Source organism: Leuciscus leuciscus (genome assembly GCF_965113295.1).
Source record: "Leuciscus leuciscus genome assembly, chromosome: 18".
Classification (NCBI taxonomy): Eukaryota; Metazoa; Chordata; class Actinopteri; order Cypriniformes; family Leuciscidae; genus Leuciscus; species Leuciscus leuciscus.
The window spans coordinates 7,632,656-7,653,506 of NC_138742.1; the positions used below are offsets into that span (position 1 = coordinate 7,632,656).

Consider the following 20,851-nt stretch of genomic DNA (forward strand, 5'->3'; position numbering starts at 1 on the left):
ATTCTCAGATCATCAACAACATTACAAATGTCTATCCTCCTGAGACCCAGAAAGAAAATAGTTTTTGGATTTAGTTTCTTTTCATGTCATTACATTGTTTAGAGCATAAGAAACAAATGAAAAAAAAAAAAACATTTTTGAAAAATTATATTTTATTCATATGTTATGCCATGTCCTCTGTAGTGGACACCAGGACTCGGTTGTTTAAAAAAAATAAAATGACATGAAATTATATGTATAGGCAAAAACAATGGGATTTTTTTTTCAATCACCAATAAATGTTTGGGTTTCAGGATTTATTTTAACAAAAATTTGCATACAGATGATTCTCAACTATGTTATGAAAGATATAACGGAATAAATTGATACAGCATTTTACTTTATGCAATATGTGGGTAAAATAGCCATAAATTAATATTCCCATTCAATGCAATGTATCTATACACTGTATCTAATGTCTAATTTCCATAAGAGTGCTACATTTGATCACTAAATTAATGTCAGACATTTTTAAAGACCAAGGAGAAGTTGTTTTCATGGTGAAACCTCCAAACATTTGGTATCTCTGAAAAGTCCTGAATGTGCTCTTTACAGAACAACCAGCTTGTGACATGTGACATGTATGGTGTCAGAGAAATTCACTAAAATGTAATGTCCACTACAATGGACAAAAGTCTATTGCTGGGTCCCAGGAGGCTATTCAAACATACAAATCAAGCACTATAGCATGCAGTTGATTACTACAGAACACAATCAGTTTGTAAAAACAAAAACAAACAATGAGTTATGCATTTGGAAGTCTATGACCAATGAAAAAAAAACTAATTATATAGATTTATAAGATACAGGAAAGAAAAAAACATTGTAAAATAAAATTTTAATCATCAACAATCAGATTTTTTTTCCCACACATTTACATAAGCCTTTTGTAAGATGTTAAATGCGTGCCTCAATTAACCCTGAATAATGATTGGCTGTGAATGTGCATAAAGTCGCATTAAGAGCACAATACTCAGACACGCTTTATGCCCAGCGGCAGAGTGCGGATCCTGCAGGCACCCTGAAGTGGACGATACAGGGATTAGGAGGGCCAAAGGAACAGCAAAGACGCCAACACAGTTAACTCTAGTGCACTCGTCCGCTCCCTTTTTACTCAATTACAGCCACACAATTACTGAATAAAGAACGATGAGCTCATAAAAATGCATAGAAAGCAAAAAGAAATTCACCTCGACGGGAAGAACCGGACCGAGATAAGTTTGTTTTTTAATTCACTCATCTAAAAATATCTAAATGGTAGTCTTGCTCTTGTAACACTCCCTCTCTTTCTCACACACTCTTGTACTAAAACCCACCTCTCAGTTGCCCTCCCCCAAAGAGTGTCATCATGACACGTAGCTTTGAAATACTCTGACAGGCACAGAATTGCTCATTCCGGTGCTAAGCATTGAAGAAGCCAGACTATGGACAAGGAAATGTGTCATTTTATTGCTTTGCTCATCTCATGTTGACAAATGGAGTGATGGCAGCTGAATATCCTCTCACTGATGTGACTGAGGCGCACAGAGGGAGTGAAATCACCAACCTTGCCAAAGGGAAAGATGGAAAGGATTACTATAAACGGGACATCTTGATCTTTTTCACCACCTGAGGTGGTCTGACCCACAGATCAACTGTTTCACATTCAGCATCACTCTCTCAATGCACTTGAAAAACCCTGGATGTGTGTTCGCTTCATTGAGACCTGAGGAAGCGCACACTGTCCTATTCAACTCTTCGATGATGAGTGGCTCACCTATCCCTCGAGTAGAGGCAGCATCAGGTGCAGATCCCTGGAACGCTCACAGGAGCTTCAATGACAGCGGTACTATCGGTGATGGTTGGAGCATTAGTGGGAGCGGTCCCTGGCTTCTCGCAGTCATGCTTTCCCTCATAATTCTGGTGACAGCTTGTGGGAACATTTTGTTGATTGCCTTGGTGTTCGCACATCGGTCGCTGCGCTGCACCTCCAATTGCTTCCTGGTGTCCCTCTTCCTGTCAGACTTGATGGTGGCTTTGGTCGTGATGCCTCCTGCTATGCTCAACGTGCTGTGTGGGACCTGGGTGCTGGCGCCTGGATTCTGCCCCGTCTGGCTTTGCTTCGACGTGATGTGCTGTAGTGCTTCCATCCTCAACTTGTGTGTCATCAGTCTGGACCGCTACCTCCTCATTATCTCTCCATTGCGATACAAACAGCACATGACCCCGCCTCGTGCCTTGCTGCTGGTGGGCGGGGCTTGGGGGTTGGCAGCGCTTACATCTTTCCTGCCAATCAAGATGGACTGGCACAGCCTGGGTCGCGTGCAAGACCTTTCCGAGCACTATCCCGCCAACGCCACAGTCTCGCCGCTGAGTTCCTTCTACCCCTCTTCATACTTCCAGCTTTCCACGTCAGGGACGCCGTCCACACAGTGCCGCCTGCGGGTGACTCTCCCCTTCGCCCTCGTGGCGACCTTTCTCACCTTCTTCTTGCCCTCTACGGCCATCTGTTTCACCTACTGCCGGATCCTGTTGGCGGCCAGAAGACAGGCGCGACAGGTGGAGGCACTTACTCATCCTCCTTACCCACATCACTCACATGGTGAACCATCTCATCCTCCGTCTCCCGGTCACGCTGTGCATGATGGAGACGACTACAGCCATCAGGAGCCACCTGTGCTGCGGCATGGTCTGGTGAGAAGTCCTGAGTCAGAGAAAGAAATGCGACAGGAATTCAATTTGTGAAGTAGCAAGTACCAAAAAAAATTGTTATTAGATGCAAATTGTGATGGATATCTTGCTTTATGTATGTGTGCAAATTCTTTCTGTGAACTCTCGACAAACTAAGCCACTTGTATAAGCCACTGTTTCGGCCTATTGTTCACTCAAAAACCCAACATTTATGCAAGTGAAGGCTGTGTCATTGCTGACAACGCATTGTGTAGAGAGAGTGTAGAGAAATCCTTGTACCTTAAACACAAAAGGTGAAAGATGTAGCAGAAAAGGACATTTAGATTTTAAGGACTAGAACAAAGTAAAGAGAGACGTTAGAAGATGAGGAAGAGCGAAAAGGGAGGGTAGAACTTTTCAAGACAATAGCAAAGACCTTGCGAGGCACTCTCACTTTCAAAAGCTTTCATCTGAGAGAGGGAAAGACAAGAATAATTACCCCAGGCCAAGGTAACATTATTTCCCATATCTTGGCAGGCAAATCACTGTGAAATCTCTATGAATATATTCTTCTCTCTCTCTCTCCCCATCTCCTGTTCTCAGTTGTCGGTGAACAGCGAGCGCAGACTGGCACACAGGCAAAGGAAGAGAGCTCTGAAAGCCAGCCTAACCCTGGGAGTGCTCCTGGGTCTCTTCTTCAGTGCCTGGCTTCCCTTTTTTATCACCAACATGGCACAGGTCAGTCCACAAATCACACTTAAAGAAACATCTCATTCACGTTGAAAGTGAACCCTACCTTGACCTTAACAAGCACGCAACAAAAAACAGAATGGGTGGCAAATTAATTGCAATATGACAAATTGACAAAGAGAAATGTTCCCATTTAGTTGAGCAATTATTCCTGAGCTTGCTCTCAAGTTGTCAACGATCCTGTCCCCCCATCTGTGTCCCTCACTTTGCTCAGATTTTGAGCTTCTGGGCAAGCCTGTCTCTAGCCCTCCTTCACACACAATATGGTGTGTGAATAGCACTCCATCTTTGTCTCTCTTACTCTCACTTTCTTCATTCGTGGCATCCCTGACATCCTCTTCCGATGAACTAGACATCTTTGACCTTTTCCACCTCTTTGGTATTGTGTCTCAACCACATTCTGTATTCACGTTGTGATCTAAGACCTTTTATTCTGTACATTCAGGCAGTGTGTGAGTGCATACCACCTTCCTTCTTCGACGCCATCACCTGGTTGGGCTACTGTAACAGCACCATGAACCCAATTATATATCCAATGTTCATGAGGGATTTCAAGAGGGCTTTGGCACGGCTTCTACCCTGCTGTTCTTCATCTCAAGCCCCTCGTAGGCCATCACTGCCACTTTCCCTTTCTCTGCGCAACTCAGGGGAACCGCAACTGCCCACCGAACCCCCCTCCCTCGTGTCTGACCCGCCTCAACTACCAGCGACAGCCACGGACGCCGTTAACCTTCTCGATGCTGAACACGCCGGGATCGACCTGCCTCTGCTGCTGCCCAACCAGGTCGATGCGCTGGACGATTGATTCACCGTAGAGACTACAAAAGAAATGCAATATACTGTGGACTGCAAGATGTGTGACTTATTATAGGTTTGTGAGAAAATGTGTTAAAACATACCGTGCTAAAAAAAAAAATTCAATGGGTTATGTGTTAATGGGTTAGTCGTGCACAAACTGGGAGGCTGCATCGTTCCTTAAGGCAGATCACAGAGATTGTACATTTAGTACGGCCTCAACACGCATCCCACTTCATTCATTACCATAACAACCAAAACAACAGATGGATAAAGCAGACGAGAGCGAAAGAAATCTCACTAATACCTCACACAACGTCAAGTGGGTTGTCTATGGAGCTGTAATTCACATCTTAATTAAACAACAAACCACTTCTAATGAAGGGGGCAAATGTTATATACACAGAATACTGACAGTTTTCACATAGCAGTTAATCACAAATCACATTCACCAGTGTTGATATTAATTACAGATGATATCCAGTAATAACTTAATGAGATTATTAGGCGATTCCAGACTGGCAAAAAGCCAAGGTTCCAGTTAGTTCTAGCTTATTTAGCTATTTTATATTATGGGTGGTGTCTAGATGGTAACCCTTCTTCTGCTAAAAGTCTCACATGCGACATTCAAACACTGTGTTTATTTGAGTCCCCAAACCCTCATCTTGGTAGCAGCAAATGTGACTCCATGGAGAGTTTCTCGGAGCGAGGTTTACCATCTAGACCCATTAATTCTGTGAGTGAGCCATGGAAATGTCATCTTGGCTCAGAACAATCAGGTTTGCCATTGGTTAATTGGTTCTGTGCTCCAGTGTGCGATTGGTTGGTTGTGTTTGTGTGTTCAGCAGTCCAGTTCGTGTCGTCCCAGTCCCAGGACGTGTGCTCAAAGTCTGTGTTACTTTCATAATCTCTGTCTATTTTGCTCTGGTCCTGAGATGGTTCAACATGGTTCTCAACTTCAAGAGCACACTGTGAATCAGCATTACCTTGACAGGATTCAAGGATGCCATCACATTCACTGATGGAATCCAGTAAATCGGATATATCAGGGATATCCCAGCCATTCTCAGAGTCCTTCCCCTCGTATTGATCTACATTTGATGATGGGACATCTAAAGTATCTTTGTTTGAAATGTCCATGGATGGTTCCCCTTTGACTGTGCTCTGACCAGCTGATTCTGGAGTGCCTGGTTTTTCCTGAGATAAATGAACAAGCTGTAATTTGCTACTCATGGCTCCAGCCTCTTCCCTAGTAGGAACCCCCACTGCTACTAGGATGGTGTCCATCTGACGCATGTAGTCCAGGTGTCCTTTTACCTAAAAGTTGGACAGAACCTAGTCAGTATTCATAAAGCAAGTTAAAAGCAAATTGTTTACAGTGCTTGCAGTGCATTACTACATTAATATCCTCATTTAAATTTTAGTGGTGCTTGCCAACTTTTCCGAAAAATCAAGCTTTGGCACATAACTCAGGTGTGCATGATCCCTCACATCACACAATGCATGCTATTACTGTTCCAAGCGATCAAATTTGCATTTTATTTTATGCCAGGTGAAATAAACTCCCACAGACAAAAAAAAAAAGGAGGCCAGAAACAACATGTAGAGATTTAGGGGTGAAATCTTTTGATTTAGACCAGTAAGTAAATGCCCTATTTAATTTTTTACAAGTAAAAAAGGGGCATAAAATGTACAGTCTATTCAGAGGGCAGTCATGTTTTTAACTTTAGCTGACTGACATTGGAAAATAGCTCAAATTTAACACATATAAAAAACGCTTATAATCTAATTCTTAGGTGTGCTTTCAATTTTTTTCTTATGAACTTTGTACTTCTATGAAATGTAAGACTTAATGTTGATAATCTCCCATTGACCAATGTCCACCATTTGGTGTCACTGCAATATTTGCATACTGAACAGGTCTATTTAATTGATTTAATTAACTATAGCTGCCTTGACATTATGTAACATCTGCTGAGTTTTTATGTAAAGATTAAAGTGGCTCTGATAAGCCTAAATTAGTCCTGGAAACTGTAACACTATTCTAGCGCTGCCTTACAAGCACTGGTCTTTATTTCAGGAAATGCTCATTTAATTGCTTATTACCAGTTCTTCACATGCCGAATGAAGGTGCAATTCTTCACATGCCTCACATTGCAGTCGCAAAACCAATACCTTGCCATATCTTCTGCCAATTTATCTAAGCTGTGTAATTAAATTTTTATGAATAACTTCTTTCACAAAGATACCACAAGCATGTCTTTTTTTTTTGTCCTGGATTGAGGGTCGATGTGATGCTGTGTCTGTGAGATAAGGAGGAATATCTCAGATTCAGTCCTTTGTTTACAATACATCACATGGATGGCGTGCCTGACGACATGTACAGACTATCTGTTGCTCTGTGTAACTTAGAAGGGATTGTTATGAATGGATCATTTTAAGTTGAAGTGTCTTTATCTTTTTACATTAGTGCATTGCATAAAATTACACATTTTCTGAGTGTTTTTTTATGAGGTAACATCGCTGGATTTAAGGACTCCGCTTGAATATTAACGAGGAACTTCCCGCGACAGTAATTACAGTAATTGTGGTCTTTTGTGGCTGACAATTTAACAATGCCCTTTCTATTCATGTAAGGGGGTGTTCAGCAAAAAGCATTAAATCACTTTTGTCTATAAAAAGTAGCTTTCAGCTGGTTAAGGTTTGAAGTCATCTGAAGGAAATTAAACTTTGACTCTACGCTAATGTAATGTCGTGAAGTTGTGTTGAATAGTTACTCTCACAGACAGTAAATTGAATGTGAATCTAAATGCATCTCACAGATGGGATGTGATGCTCAATGCACACACACGCATTTGCTTACCACTGATGACAGATCCACATTGATTATTTTGCGGTCTTGCGAACTGATTGGCTGGAGCCCAGCAACAGACAGCTGGACCGATGAACTTCTATACAGGAATCCAAGAAGCCAATCCCCTCTAAACCAATAATGACAAAAATAAAAATTAACATTTCAAGACATTTTGTAACTTTTTAATAATTAAATAAAGTGTCAATTCTAATATTACTTCTGGTGGACTAAAATGACTGTAATTTGTTAAATGTCTAATTTCAGTAAGATTTGTAAATTAATTACCCATTACAATCTAATTCATAATTACACGTATGTAATAATCTAAAAAGTTAATGTGTTACTTTAGCCCTTTTCTGGTTGCTTAGTCTTCATCAATGCAAGAAAACCAATGTCATGTAAAATTTGCCAACTAGTGCCTTTAAATGCTGAAATCATATTATGTGGTAATTTAATTCCCATCTGAACGGATGTCTGAGTTCATAAGCAGAAAATCTGCCACAATGAACTTAATGAATGACATTGCACAAACTGTGAACAAACACTACAGTTCAAATGTTTGGGGTCAGTAAGATAAAAAAAATTAAAAAATGAATACTTCAGTTTAATGCATCCTTGCTGAATTAATCAAATGTGACAGTAAATACATTTATAATGTTACAAAAGACTTTCTGTTAATGAAAAAAAATCCTGAAACAACTGTTTTTAATATTGATAATATTAAAGAAATGGTTCTTAAGCAGAAAATCAACATAAAATGATTTCTGAAGGATCATGTGACACTGAAAACTAGAGTAATGACGACTTTGGGTCACAGCAATAAATTACATTTTAAAATATATTCAAATCAGAAAACATTTATTTTAAATTGTAATATTATTTTAAAAACATTTTGTATAAGAGAAAAAGAGAGTTCATTTGGGTAAACTGCTAAAATCATAATGGCAAATTTTAATAACTAAGATGTAGGGATGTCCCGATCAGGGTTTTTTTCGATCCGAATCAATGAATATTGAGTATCTGCCAATCCGATACATGTATATATATTTTTATAATAAGATACAGTTTGCTCTCTCTCTCTCTCTATATATAGTCCTAATATATTGACATTGGTAGATGCACAATCATGGTACGTTACAATGGTAGACAGACTGTGTGGTCACAATTATGAATATGGGACTTCTGATATAAACTTCTTGTAGTTTATATGTACAATAAGCAAAATAATTGCAACATAAAGGGGAAAAAAGTGGATTTAAAGATAGAAAACATGACCCTCGTGGTGTCAGACTGCCATCTGTTAGTCAAGTCCGAAGCAAGATGCAACGCATTATGGCAATGACGTCTCATATAGTCTGATTGAAGATTAAAAAAAAAAACTAAATAAATGACTCCTTACAAAAGTGCGCTTCAAATATGCTAAACATGGAACCTTGACCTTGGATGCGAGGCGCTAGAACAGACCACATTGGTTCACGCACACACATTTGAGCTTCTTCTTTTACTTTTAATGGACGTCGCCAGTTGGCAAAACCAGCATGACAGCTGATGAAAAGTAAAGGATCGGGCTTACGATAGCCGATACTGATCAGTAAAAAAAAAAAAAAGCTTCATCAGCCCCGATCCTTCAAATCAATCAGGACAGAAGCAACATTAATAGTGTCTTACCTGCAATATCCATTAACAATCTTCCCCGCCACTACTCTGGAGAGTCTCTTCCATGCTTTCTCTGAGCCGTCCACAGGGGCCCCCAGCAGCACCACATCTTCCACCACACCTTCACTACCTGCCCGATAATAAGAGACAGAATGTCTTTCAACCGGCTCCATGCGAACAGATTCTCATTTACAGTCTCACACCTCTCCGATTTCATCTTTCATTAGGCTGATAAAGAGAAAATGACTCAGTCTGGCTTTGCAGGAAATGTGGCCATGTCCAGCTCTCTCAAGTCGACACTTCTTGAGACGCAAGGTCTTACTTAAAGACAAAAGGATGTTCCCTCATCATCACTCACCCACTCCGTACAATGAATAAAAAGCCTACCTTGATCATTAGCGAGCTCTTCTAGACAGAAGTATATGACACGAGCTCCAAGGCTAAAGCCAATTAGATTGACAGGGCGCTTTCCCTGCACAAAGATGAAAAAAGGAAGATAATTAAACACATTTGGACATTTCTAGCAGTATACAGTACATCTATCATATTTGAAGGCCTCTAAATAATCATCAACATGATCAAAACTTTGCTGAAAAACCTTTTGCACTCAATCTATCAGATGCATTCTGTAATCTGATTGACAATTTATACTTTTTTACCATGTAGAAGGCCTAAAAAAGCCAACCTTCAGGGTTTTTGCAGTGAAATCTTTACTGATTTTTATAAAGTACACAAAAAAATAACTTAAATCGTTTCAATATTTCAAGAAGGAATTGAAGCAACTTAAAGGAATAGCGGAGGATGTTTTACTTCCTGGTGGGTAACCTATACTATTGGTCCTCCTAATTGTCAATCATTCTGGTGAATCAATCAAACTTTTCAAAAAGTGGAGAGGGCGGGTCTTATCTAAAATTTGGAAAGATCCTCCGCTATACCTTTAAGTTTAAGTGATTATCCATACATAATTTTTTTGAAAAATCATGTTATAATGCGAGTATCAAATATGATCCATCAGGCTTTTGAGAAATGTTGATTTGTTCATCTGTCGTTCATCACTGTATTACATTGCATTATATGTTTTGCCTCCACAATAAAAAACTACAGAGCTTTGATCATAAAAATAATAATTTAAAATACTAAAACATTATTGGGGGATAAATTGCATATAAATATCAGTCACTATATGCAAGTAGTCTGCTACAGTATACTGGTATAAGATTTACATTAAAAGCTATCAGAATTTCAATGTACTTTTCTGCCCAATAAATATCAGCAACTGCACCAAATTGCATATTTTTGCTCAGTTTTTAGACCCATATTCTCCTAAATCCAACTATATGAATCATAAAAGCCTATCGAATATGATATTCAACAAAAAACACATGCAAACAGTTTTTAGATTTTATTTTTAATTTTTTTACATTTTGTCCAAGGGTTTAATTTTTCAGATTTTTCGGACTTATTTCATAAGTCAGGATTTGCAGGGTTAATTAGTGTGCTGAAAGCATGCTGTTACCTTCGAGGTTAATATAATTTCTTTGCACATCTTTTTAAAATGTAATATGTTTGAACATTGCTTTAACTCATTATTTAGTTTATTCCACAATTTAACGCCACTGACCGATAAACAGAAACTTTTCCTAGTAGTTTGAAAACTGGGAGTCTTAAAATCTGACATTCCCCCCCCCAGATTCCCTCCCTCCCTTCCTCCCTCTTTCAAGAAACCTTTTCTGTACATTGCCAGGCAATAAATTGTTTCCAGCCTTGAACATAATTATAGCTATTTTGTTTCTAAGAGACGAGTCTAAAGGCTGTCTATCATAATTGACTAATTTTCATAATTGAATGTGACCTGTAACATTCCTTGAAATAGTCATTACAAGTTGTGCTGACCTGAAAAGATCAAATACTAATGGAGAATCTAGAAGGACTCATTGTCTGGACTCTGACCTGCTGTCGGCTCCGCAGCACCTGTGCGAGGTGTTTTCCCACCTCCGCTGAGCGACTCAGACACACTCCCCAGGGGTTGTCGATCACACTGGCCACAGCCAGCAGAGAGGCAGGCCATGTCAGAGCGGTGACTATGCCTGAGCAGGAACAAGACAATCAGCAATGTGGTTATTCTGGACACCGTAAAGCAATGTGTGACATTGTTTCATTATGCTATAATTAAACGGAGCAATCTTTGTGCTTCTTTGATGAATAGAAAGTTCAAAAGAACAGCATTTATTTAAAATAGAATATTTTCTAACATTATAAATGTCTTTACTGTAACTTTTGATCAGTTTAACTCATCCTTGATGAATAAAAGTATTGATTTATTTGATTTCCTTCCCCCAAAAATAAAATAAAAATTCTTACTGACCCCAAACTTTTGAACGGTAGTGTTTAATGTTACAAAAGCTTTAGATTTCAGATAAATCCTGTTCTTTTGAACTTTTTATTCATCATAGCATCATGAAATAAAAATGTAAATAACTGTTTTCAACATTGATAATAATCATAAATGTTTCTTGAGCATCAAATCATCATATTAGAATGATTTCTGAAGGATCATGTGACACTGAAGACTGGAGTAATGATGCTGAAAATTCAGCTTTGATCACAGGAATAAATTACAGTTTAAAATATATTAAAATAAAAAACAGTCATTTTAAATTGTCATAATATTTCACAATATTACTGTTTTTTTTTATTGTTTTTTATCAAATAAATGCAGCCTTGGTGAGCAGAAGAGACTTCTTTTAAAAAATCTTACTGACCCCAAACTTTTGAACGGTAGTGTATATATGAGTATGAGAGGCTCTGGGTTCTAAACATAATAATAATAATAAAAAAAAGATTAAAAAAATAAAATAAAAAAAAGAGTAGCACATTTTTCATTTTATGATTCTACTAGAATGCACAGCAAAAAGACTGAAGCGTGAGTCTGAAAGTATGTGACAGAAATGCGATGGCCACTCAGCCAAACAATACAAATTCCAGCATTGGATTCATTGTCATTCATGATAACACACACATGAAAGAAACAGAAATACCAATTTGACTATTAGAGACACTTTCTCTGTATTAGACACATTCCTGCCAGGACGACTGTGAAAGATGGTCCAATCAGATTAGACTTAAGTGAATTAATATGACTGCACATTTCAATACTAAGGTCAGATAAAGTACAGGTGACTTTCTGTTTTCCTCAAACCATGAAGTACTACCTTTTTTATAGCTTAACAGCATTGATATAGTAAAGCAGACATACCTGAGAGCACTGTGTATTTGAGGGCCTCCTGGGCAAAGACACTAACAAGCCCGTCCCATAATGAGTCCAGAATAGAGCCCAGGTCCAATAAATAACGCGACTCCCATTTCAGACAGTACTGCTCGCCACACGCTCCTAGACTGGACCAGGGAGCCTGGAACGAACCTATGATGGGCAATCGAAACTAAACCTTAGTGTGAACAATATTTCATGGCTATTTCGGGCTTTTTACATTAAAGAAGTCATATGATGCTTTTAAATATTTGCCTTATTCTATCTAACAGAGAGCTAGCTAAAGTCAGCGAATAAAACACTGACACAATGATGAACATGTCACTACAATATTCGCAATAACATTTAGTTTTAGTGAATAATTAAGTAAACATCATTTCTTACTTCTATCTTTGTAAAGAAGCCTCATTGCTTAACTGGCTACTCTCTGCTGTCTCAGACGATGACTACTTCTTTTCCTGTCGGCCATCGTAACTTCTGTTGGTTGCAATTCGCAACCTCACCACTAGATGTCGCTAAAAATCACATACTGCACCTTTAAGAGGCGTTACATTTCTGACACGCCTTAGGTGTTTGGCCAATCACAACGCACTGGTTCAGCTGGCCAATCAGAGCACTCTGAGCTTTTCAGACAGGGGAATAGAGGAGCTTCAATAATGTACAGTATGTGAAAAATAATGTTTTTTGAACATCCAAGCATGTTAACCTATTCTATTACACCCAATAAACAAAATAACACACTTCTAAAATAGCATCATACGACCCCTTTAATAAATAATAAACGCCACATATATTCAGTGCGTGTTAAAGTACTAACACAAGAGACTTTAGTTTAAAACATAATAGTAACTGAGAAAATGCTATTTTGATGGTGGTATGATGGTTAATTTGAGCACTCACTGTATTTGCCGCTGCACAACCAGCCTGTCACGGCTATAGTCAGATGCAGATGCTTTCCAGAACTCATCGGGAGAAACTCAAACTCCTGTATAGCGCCGACACGCTTGTTCATTTTATAGCCTGATGATGAGTAATGCAAAAATGAGTAAATATACCTTGTGGTCTCTTCATATATATAGATAGATAGATAGATAGATCTTGATCTGCAAATACATTCTTTCATTCATTCAAATAGAGATAATATGAGGCACACACACACACACACACACAAACTGCATTTGAAGAAATACTTAGCAACTTCAACAACCTTGAGCTCAGTTCATTTTAAATGGCAGCTGACAATATATATATAAACACACACACACAGTGGGGAGAACAAGTAGTTGATACACTGCCGATTTTGCAGGTTTTCCCACTTACAAAGCATGTAGAAGTCTGTCATTTTTATCATAGGTACACTTCAACTGTGAGTGACAGAATCTAAAACAAAAATCCAGAAAATCACATAGTATGATTTTTAAACAATTAATTTGCATTTTATGAGAGAAGGTGAAGGTCTGTATGGAGGAGTGGGCCAAAACCCCTGCTACAGTGTGTGCAAACCTGGTCAAGAACTACAGGAAACCTATGATCTCTGTAATTGCAAACAAAGGTTTCTGTACCAAATATTAAGTTCTGCTTTTCTGATGTATCAAATACTTATGTCATGCAATAAAATGCAAATTAATTACTTTAAAATCATACAATGTGATTTTCTGGATTTTTGTTTTAGATTCCGTCACTCACAGCTGAAGAGTACCTATGATAAAAATTACAGACCTCTACATGCTTTGTAAGTGGGAAAACCTGCAAAATCGGCAGTGTATGAAATACTTGTTCTCCCCCCTGTGTGTGTGTGTGTGTGTGTGTGTGTGTGTGTGTGTGTGTGTGTGTGTGTGTGTGTGTGTGTATATATATTATATATGAAGAGTTCAGATGCAAAAGCCTCTAAATGCCATCTGAAATTTTCTTATAGAATGATCATTTTTATCAAGCTTGTATATTTAAGTTCAGTAATTTCACTTAAATGACAATTAATAGGTAATCTTCATTGCCATTTAAGTGAAATTATTGAATTTAAATATACGAGCTTGATAAAAATGATCATTATATAAGAAAATTTCAGATGGCATTTAGAGGCTTTTGCATCTGAACTCTTTATATATATATAATATATATACACACACACGTATATATATATATATATATACACACACACACACATGCTGTATATATATATATATATATATATATAAAAATAAGAGATTTAAACAAAAATATAGAAAACTTGATCTGCAAATATATTAATTCATTCAAATAGAGATAATGTGAGGCACACACACACACACACACACACACACACACACACACACACACACACACACACACACACACACACACACACACACACACACACACACACACACACACACACACACACACACACACACACACACACACACACACACACACACACACACACACACACACACACACACACACACACACACACACACACACACACAAGAAATACCAAGCAACTTCAACAACCTTGAGCTCAGTTCATTTTAAATGGAAGCTGACAATGTGCTCCGCTTACAAGCAACACTCTATTCAAACCAGAAAACGGACTGTAACTGTATGACTGTCAGTCTGATAATTGATCTGCTCACATACCAATCCTCTAACAAAGCCTTGTGATGTGCCTTGTAATAAGTGCCCCTATTATGCTTTTTCGAATATTCCCTTTCATGCAGTGTATAATATAGCTGTTTGTAAACGATGTAAACGATCTGTTGTAAAGTTGTAAAGCCGAAAGTGCACGATAAATAAAGTTATTGTCTCTCAAAAGAAAGAATCACCTCTGAACCACCTAAACGCGTCGTAGTCGTTTGTTACGACTTACACGTCACTGGGTAACACATTTGCATAATGCCCGCCTATGATCTTCAATGGCTGCCCGCAAACAACGACTACTTTGACTACATTTACAACTAGTTTTCTACTACAGTTTCTATTATATTCTGTAAAGCACCTGTTAGCCCGGCCCCTGCGGCTCCAAACAACGAGGCTATGACGGCGATGCCCGTGGCGGATCCCAGAACAGCGGCTCCACCCGCTCCCAGCACCGCTCCTGCCCCGGCAGCCACCAGAGGAGCCGCCAACCCTCCTGTGACACCTGATCAAACCACACACACACACACACGATCATTCACACCAGACCAGGGAAACACATCTGATATTAGAGGGTGAATCTCATGAAATCAGTCCTGGACTTTCACCCATCAACTAAGAGATAAATAATGATCATTATTTAATTTAATAATTAAATAATATTTTTATTTTAAAAATTATAATAAAGTTTTCAATTATGACATCATTTTTTTTATGAAAATGATGCACATTTCCTCTCCAATTATCATAAACATAACAAATAATGTTTTTTTATTTTATTTAAATTGTGAAGTATGTATATATCATAAATCATTTATTATATTGAATTGAATTTAAAATAATTTAACATTTTAATTTATATATATTTTTTAAATAAATAATTAAAGAAAATGAATAAAAATTCACAAATAAAACCTCCGGATAAATTACAGTAATGGAAGTTTGTGAATATAAATTAAATACATAAACTCCAGTCTTCAGTGTCACACGATCCTTCAGAAATCATTCTAATATGATGATTTGATGCTCAATTATTAATAATGGTTCTTATTTTTATCAATGTTGAAGAACATTTTTGCTGCTTATAATATTTTTGTAGAAACCATGATGCATTTTTTCTGGATTCTTTGAAGAATAGACATTTCAAAATAACAGCATTTATTAGAAACATAAATCTTTTGTTACATTATAAATGTCTTTATTGTCCCTTTTGATAAATTTATTGCGATTTTTTAATCAAAAATGTTTCTTGAGCAGCAAATCATCATATTAGAATGATTTCTAAAGGATCATGTGACACTAAAGACTGGAGTAATGATGCTGAAAATTCAGCTTTGATCACAGGAATAAATTACATTTTGCATTATATTAAAACAAAAAACAAGTAATTTTAAGTTGTAATAATATTTCACAATATTACTGTTTTTACTGTATTTTCTGATCAAATAAATGCAACCCTGACATTAAAAACCTTAATGTTTCCAAACTTTTGACAGTACTGTATAAAATAATGCTATAATTAAAACAGGGGGGAAAAGCCTGAAAGGCTTCAATTTCTAATTAAAAAATATAATAAATAAATCGTTTTCATGAACTTTCCAGTGACATTGATAGTGACCTAATCACCTCGGCGAGACCAGTGTAGATTGAAACAAACGTCCTGTGGCATTTACACTCACCGATTACTGTCCCTCCACCCACAGTGGCAAGTCCGATGAGCAAGTACCGGCGCAATTTACGACCTCTCTCTTTCTTCTGCCGTCTTGAAGACTCTTCTCTGTTGAGAGAATGTCAATTTGATTGATAACACGCTCACTGGAGCCGCTGAAAGCTCAGAGGTCTTTCTAGGCAGAGGCAAAATTCTATTGAAAACAAAGACTAAAATGAAAGCGCCGTACTGAAAGGAAAAACCTTGACCTAGACTGCAAAAACATAAAATACTCAGGGCTGTGTGTGGCACACATCACGTGTCGTGCAGCAGAGGACACATTAAAAGACAGAAATCAGCAAATGCATTCAAAGCTCGTTCCCCACGTCAAAAAGTATTCGATTTATCAATGATATTGATTGTGCCACAGTGTTTCTGTATGATTTTGCATTGACTTTTCCTTTTGTGAATCTGCAGATGGCCCAGGTGGGGTTTGTAGAAATGAATATCTCGTGTAAATAATCCATCAAACAGGGAAACCAGTGTGTGTTTCTCAGAGACATGAGGATAAGCTCGCAAAAAGCCCATAAAGAGGCAGCAGCTGAGGATCGGAGGAAGTTTCACTCACTCGCTCTCCTCTCCTGCCTCTCTCAATTTCTCTCCGAGAGTCTCTTCAAAATCCTCCAGCTGCTGTTGGGTCACACGCAGGAGACAGCTGACATGTCGGATCAGAACACGAGCCCTGGCATCATAATGTCCTACATGAGAAGAAATGAAGAAATGCTCATTACACACAAAACAAGAATCAGGGTTGTTATTATTAGAACCGAGGCTAAAACTAAAAACATTAAAAAAACATTTTTTATTCTGAATAAAATAAACGTTAGCCGAAATCAAAAAAAAAAAAAGGCAATTTCCCATTTTAATTTAGGTAATAAAAATTAATAAAAAAATATATAAACAATGAAAAAAAGATTATTACGGTAACACTTTACAATAAGGTTTTATTAGTTATTGGTATGATGCATTAACTAACAATGAATCTTTGTTAATGTTAGTTAATACAAAATACAACTTCATGTCAGCTGAGGTCTATTAAACAGTATTAACAGATGCAACTTTAGATTTTAATATGTATAAGTAAATGTTGAAATGAACATTAACTGAGATTAATAAATGCTTTAGAAGTATTTTTCATTGTTAGTTAATGTTAACTAATGTTAACAACTGAAATGTAAAGTGTTGCCAAAATTACTAAAACTTCAACTGATTTTAAAATTAAAACACAAAATAACTAATTCAAAATATTCATAAAAACTATAATAGTATCTCAATGATATTAAAATAGCACAGAGATGAATCTCAAAGATAATGTGAAAGAAAAGTAATATTTTGCATAAAGAAAATAAAGACTTTTTCGGATCATTAACATGTTTTGTATCGTGACGTTACTACTGAAAGTACAAAATGTAATTCGAGTTTTTGTTTACATTCACATCAGCATAAAGTAATGTAGCAGAATAAAGACTATTGTGATGTGTAATTTTTTTTTACAATTTAAATAATAATTTAAAATAAGAAGCATTGGGATGTGAATGTGCATAATTGTGCTAGAAATTAAAATTAAAATGCAAAATATATGAATGCTAATGAAACAGGATTAATTTTCTTTATGCAAAATATAATTTCGCATTTTTTCTGGACATTACATTTATTTATTATTCATCATTTTAAATAATAGTTTTTTATGCATGCCAATGCAAAAAAAAAAAAAAAAACCCAGCTAACTAAATAAGAACCGACAGCTCACCATCTTTGACAGAGAAAGACACGAGATCCTGAAAAACAGTTACAAAAGAGAACGGTGAGTTGCATGAGCATCTATATGTCAGTGCAATCATCCAGCTATGTTCATGTCACATGCGTACATGAGTGATGGGTAAAGCTCCGGCTCGGAGCAGCGGCTCTTCGTGCAAAATGGACAGGAAGGTGTCGGTGCCTTCGAACCCGAGTCCCGTCAGGAAAGCTTGCATAACCGGCATGACCGACTCATCGAGATTCAGCCACTGAACCAGACCCTCCAGATACGCCTCACGAAAACGTCTGCATTGGGAAAACAATCACAGTGAAGCGTCACAACCCCAAACCTCAATATGCTGGAAGTACAAAGGTTTGGGGTCAGTAAGAAAAAGGTTAGCCGTGTGAAAAACCCAGTGAACTAAACTAAACTGAAACATACAGGCATAATGAAGAACATAATGACCCCAAACTTTTTTCACGGTCCATTAAAGTGTCGTTAAATGTTTTACTTTTGCTCGTGTCCATGAAAGAGCTGTCCCAGGGACACGCCACATAACCCAGCGTACGCAAACCTCCCTGGTTCACTCAGCTGCCGGCCAAACACGTTCTCTACTGGTGACTGCTTTTTCTTCTGTCCTCCCGGGTCTGTCACAAGAAAAAGAAAAAACACAAACAGTGCCTGTGAAGAATGTGTGCGCATAGATACAAACTTATTATAGAGGTCCAAGCAGAAATGTTTGTTATTTTTTTAAACATTACAAATTAACTTAACTTAATCATAATTATGGCATGCATTAATGGTGTGATTGCATAGCAACCAGTACATCGTTTTAAAATATAAACACTTAACCCTGTTGACCCTTTTGAGCCACAGTCTTAAAATATAACACACGTTCCTCTTCTCATGAAGAACCGGTTGTGCATTAGTCTGGTTTTGTGCTTTTGATGACGTGCAATGCTTAATATTTGTGGTCTTAATATTTGCAAACTTGATTTGCATGTTTTCTGACGATGGAGACCACATAAAATTATTACTTTGCATAGAGAATTTGCACAAACATGTGGCAATCTATGACACTGTAAATGTATGTAATATGTAATTTACCTCAATGGTCTCGAGAGCTTTCTTCAGTTAAAAGCCCCGGGAAATACCTCAGATCTGCGTGTGTTATTATTACGCAACTTAAAATTTCCCTTGTTTATCCAAAAACATATTTTAGGCCTTGATCTTATCCTGCATCTGTGATTAAAGCTGAACTGAACACTAAGCAGCTGTTACACACGCATGTAAATACGATCATTAGAAAACAACATCAAAATAATACATAATAGCCTCCTTATTAAATGAAATACAATACAACAGTTAAGAATAAGAAAACCAAAGACTCTTATTTTGTTGCACGCTGTTGGGCAAAACTCAAATCTTTCCAAAGTCCTTTAAAAAAATGAAACTGCACTCTTAGTGAAGTTTATGAGTACCTGGAGTTAATTTCGGGTCCTCGCTGTTGTTATTTGTTGGTTCCATTGGTTTATCCCTACAGTAAATAACAGCAGATTTGTTCACTTCATGTAGGAAAGTTGTTAGTTTGTTGTCGTGACAGATGAAAGTTCAGCACAAAGTTGTCTTGTATGCAGCAACGCCCCCTATTGGTCAAATAAATGCACCAATCATATGAAGGACTCGTATATGAATATTCATTACGCAACGTTACGTTCGTCCAGCTGGCCTAACCGATTGGCTTAACTGCAAGAGTTGGTGAGGTTTCCGCTATTCAACTGGCAAATAAGCGAATCCTAAAAGCGAAGGATTGGCTTATGAATATTAATGAGAAACGGCACGTTGGCAGGCCTTGGTCACAGAGGAGTCATTTTGGCGTCGTCAGCTGGCAAATGAGTAAGACTGTCTTATGAATATTAATGAGGTAACGTGACTGGAGCGTATCGGAATGTTATCGGAATGACTGGATTTAAAAACACTGATCTATAAATCATATAAATCATTTATATAGATCACTGATTAAAACTCAAAATTGCCCCGTGACGATTGTAGATTTATTTGAAACGTTTTGATGATGGCAATTAATAATTAATGCTAATTAATGTCGACGTTTTGCCTGACAAATTTAAGCTATTTGTGTATAAACTGTCTTGGGATTGAATGAAAAAAGTATCTCCTCTGGCTAGAGATATCGTCAAATATTAATATTAATTGGGTTCCTTGACTTGACGCTTTAGGGAGGTTAGAAAGCAAAGTCTGCATAACCTTATCATTAATATTCATAAGCTGAGTCGTCTTCTTAGAATATTTAATTTAAACATGATTTTATGTTTTGAGGAAGATTTATGTTTTTAATTGTGCCTCATAAATGTAATCAATCAGCCCTTCTCTTTGTGTTATAGGAGACTGACTGAATATATAGTAAATACATAAACATATGCCCTTCAGAAATATTGTTGAAGTGCCATTTGCGGCCAGCAGAGCTCACTAGAGCTCCATGATAAAACTGCATTCATATAATACCCAGTTATGTTGTATCCTACAGTTTAAACAACCTTACAGACACACAAAACTTCACTGTATATGTATTTGTAAGCTTGGTTATTGTAATGCATAAAAAGGTGTGTTTTTGTATTATTTTTCTTTGACTGTATCCTGCATCGGTGATTAAAGGCCAGAACTGAACACTAAGCAGCTGTTGGACATGTGTATTTGTTGTATATACACTCCCAGTCAAAAGTTTTGGATCAGTAAGATTTTTAATGTTTTTAAAAGAAGTAT

At 37.3% G+C, this 20,851-nt stretch overlaps 2 protein-coding genes across 2 annotated transcripts; one reads left to right on the plus strand and one right to left on the minus strand.

Annotated features, from left to right (window-relative positions):
• Positions 1 to 106: 106 nt before the first annotated feature.
• Positions 107 to 4,411, plus strand: htr6 (5-hydroxytryptamine (serotonin) receptor 6). The gene is made up of 3 exons (XM_082145635.1): positions 107 to 2,712; positions 3,292 to 3,426; positions 3,884 to 4,411. The coding sequence occupies exons 1-3, from the start codon at positions 1,702 to 1,704 to the stop codon at positions 4,241 to 4,243; spliced, it is 1,506 nt and encodes a 501-aa protein (XP_082001761.1). The 5' UTR covers positions 107 to 1,701; the 3' UTR covers positions 4,244 to 4,411.
• A 145-nt stretch (positions 4,412 to 4,556) lies between these two features.
• Positions 4,557 to 19,711, minus strand: tmco4 (transmembrane and coiled-coil domains 4). The gene is made up of 14 exons (XM_082145579.1): positions 19,552 to 19,711; positions 18,582 to 18,717; positions 18,201 to 18,375; positions 18,083 to 18,110; positions 16,901 to 17,030; positions 16,304 to 16,401; positions 14,986 to 15,129; positions 12,912 to 13,031; positions 12,000 to 12,164; positions 10,694 to 10,830; positions 9,131 to 9,215; positions 8,756 to 8,873; positions 7,097 to 7,214; positions 4,557 to 5,550 (listed from the first exon to the last, which is right to left on the minus strand). The coding sequence occupies exons 1-14, from the start codon at positions 19,595 to 19,597 to the stop codon at positions 4,990 to 4,992; spliced, it is 2,061 nt and encodes a 686-aa protein (XP_082001705.1). The 5' UTR covers positions 19,598 to 19,711; the 3' UTR covers positions 4,557 to 4,989.
• Between the last annotated feature and the right edge of the window lie 1,140 nt (positions 19,712 to 20,851).

Excerpts from the sequence above, each read along its gene's own strand:
- htr6 (XM_082145635.1), top strand. The coding sequence starts at position 1,702 with ATGCACTTGAAAAACCCTGGATGTGTGTTCGCTTCATTGAGACCTGAG. Across the intron at positions 2,713-3,291 it reads CTGTGCTGCGGCATGGTCTG|TTGTCGGTGAACAGCGAGCG; the intron begins GTGAGAAGTCCT and ends TCCTGTTCTCAG. Across the intron at positions 3,427-3,883 it reads TTATCACCAACATGGCACAG|GCAGTGTGTGAGTGCATACC; the intron begins GTCAGTCCACAA and ends CTGTACATTCAG.
- tmco4 (XM_082145579.1), bottom strand. The coding sequence starts at position 19,597 with ATGGAACCAACAAATAACAACAGCGAGGACCCGAAATTAACTCCAG. Across the intron at positions 13,032-14,985 it reads CGCAGGGGCCGGGCTAACAG|GCTATAAAATGAACAAGCGT; the intron begins GTGCTTTACAGA and ends ACTCATCATCAG. Across the intron at positions 5,551-7,096 it reads ATGTGGATCTGTCATCAGTG|GTAAAAGGACACCTGGACTA; the intron begins GTAAGCAAATGC and ends TCCAACTTTTAG.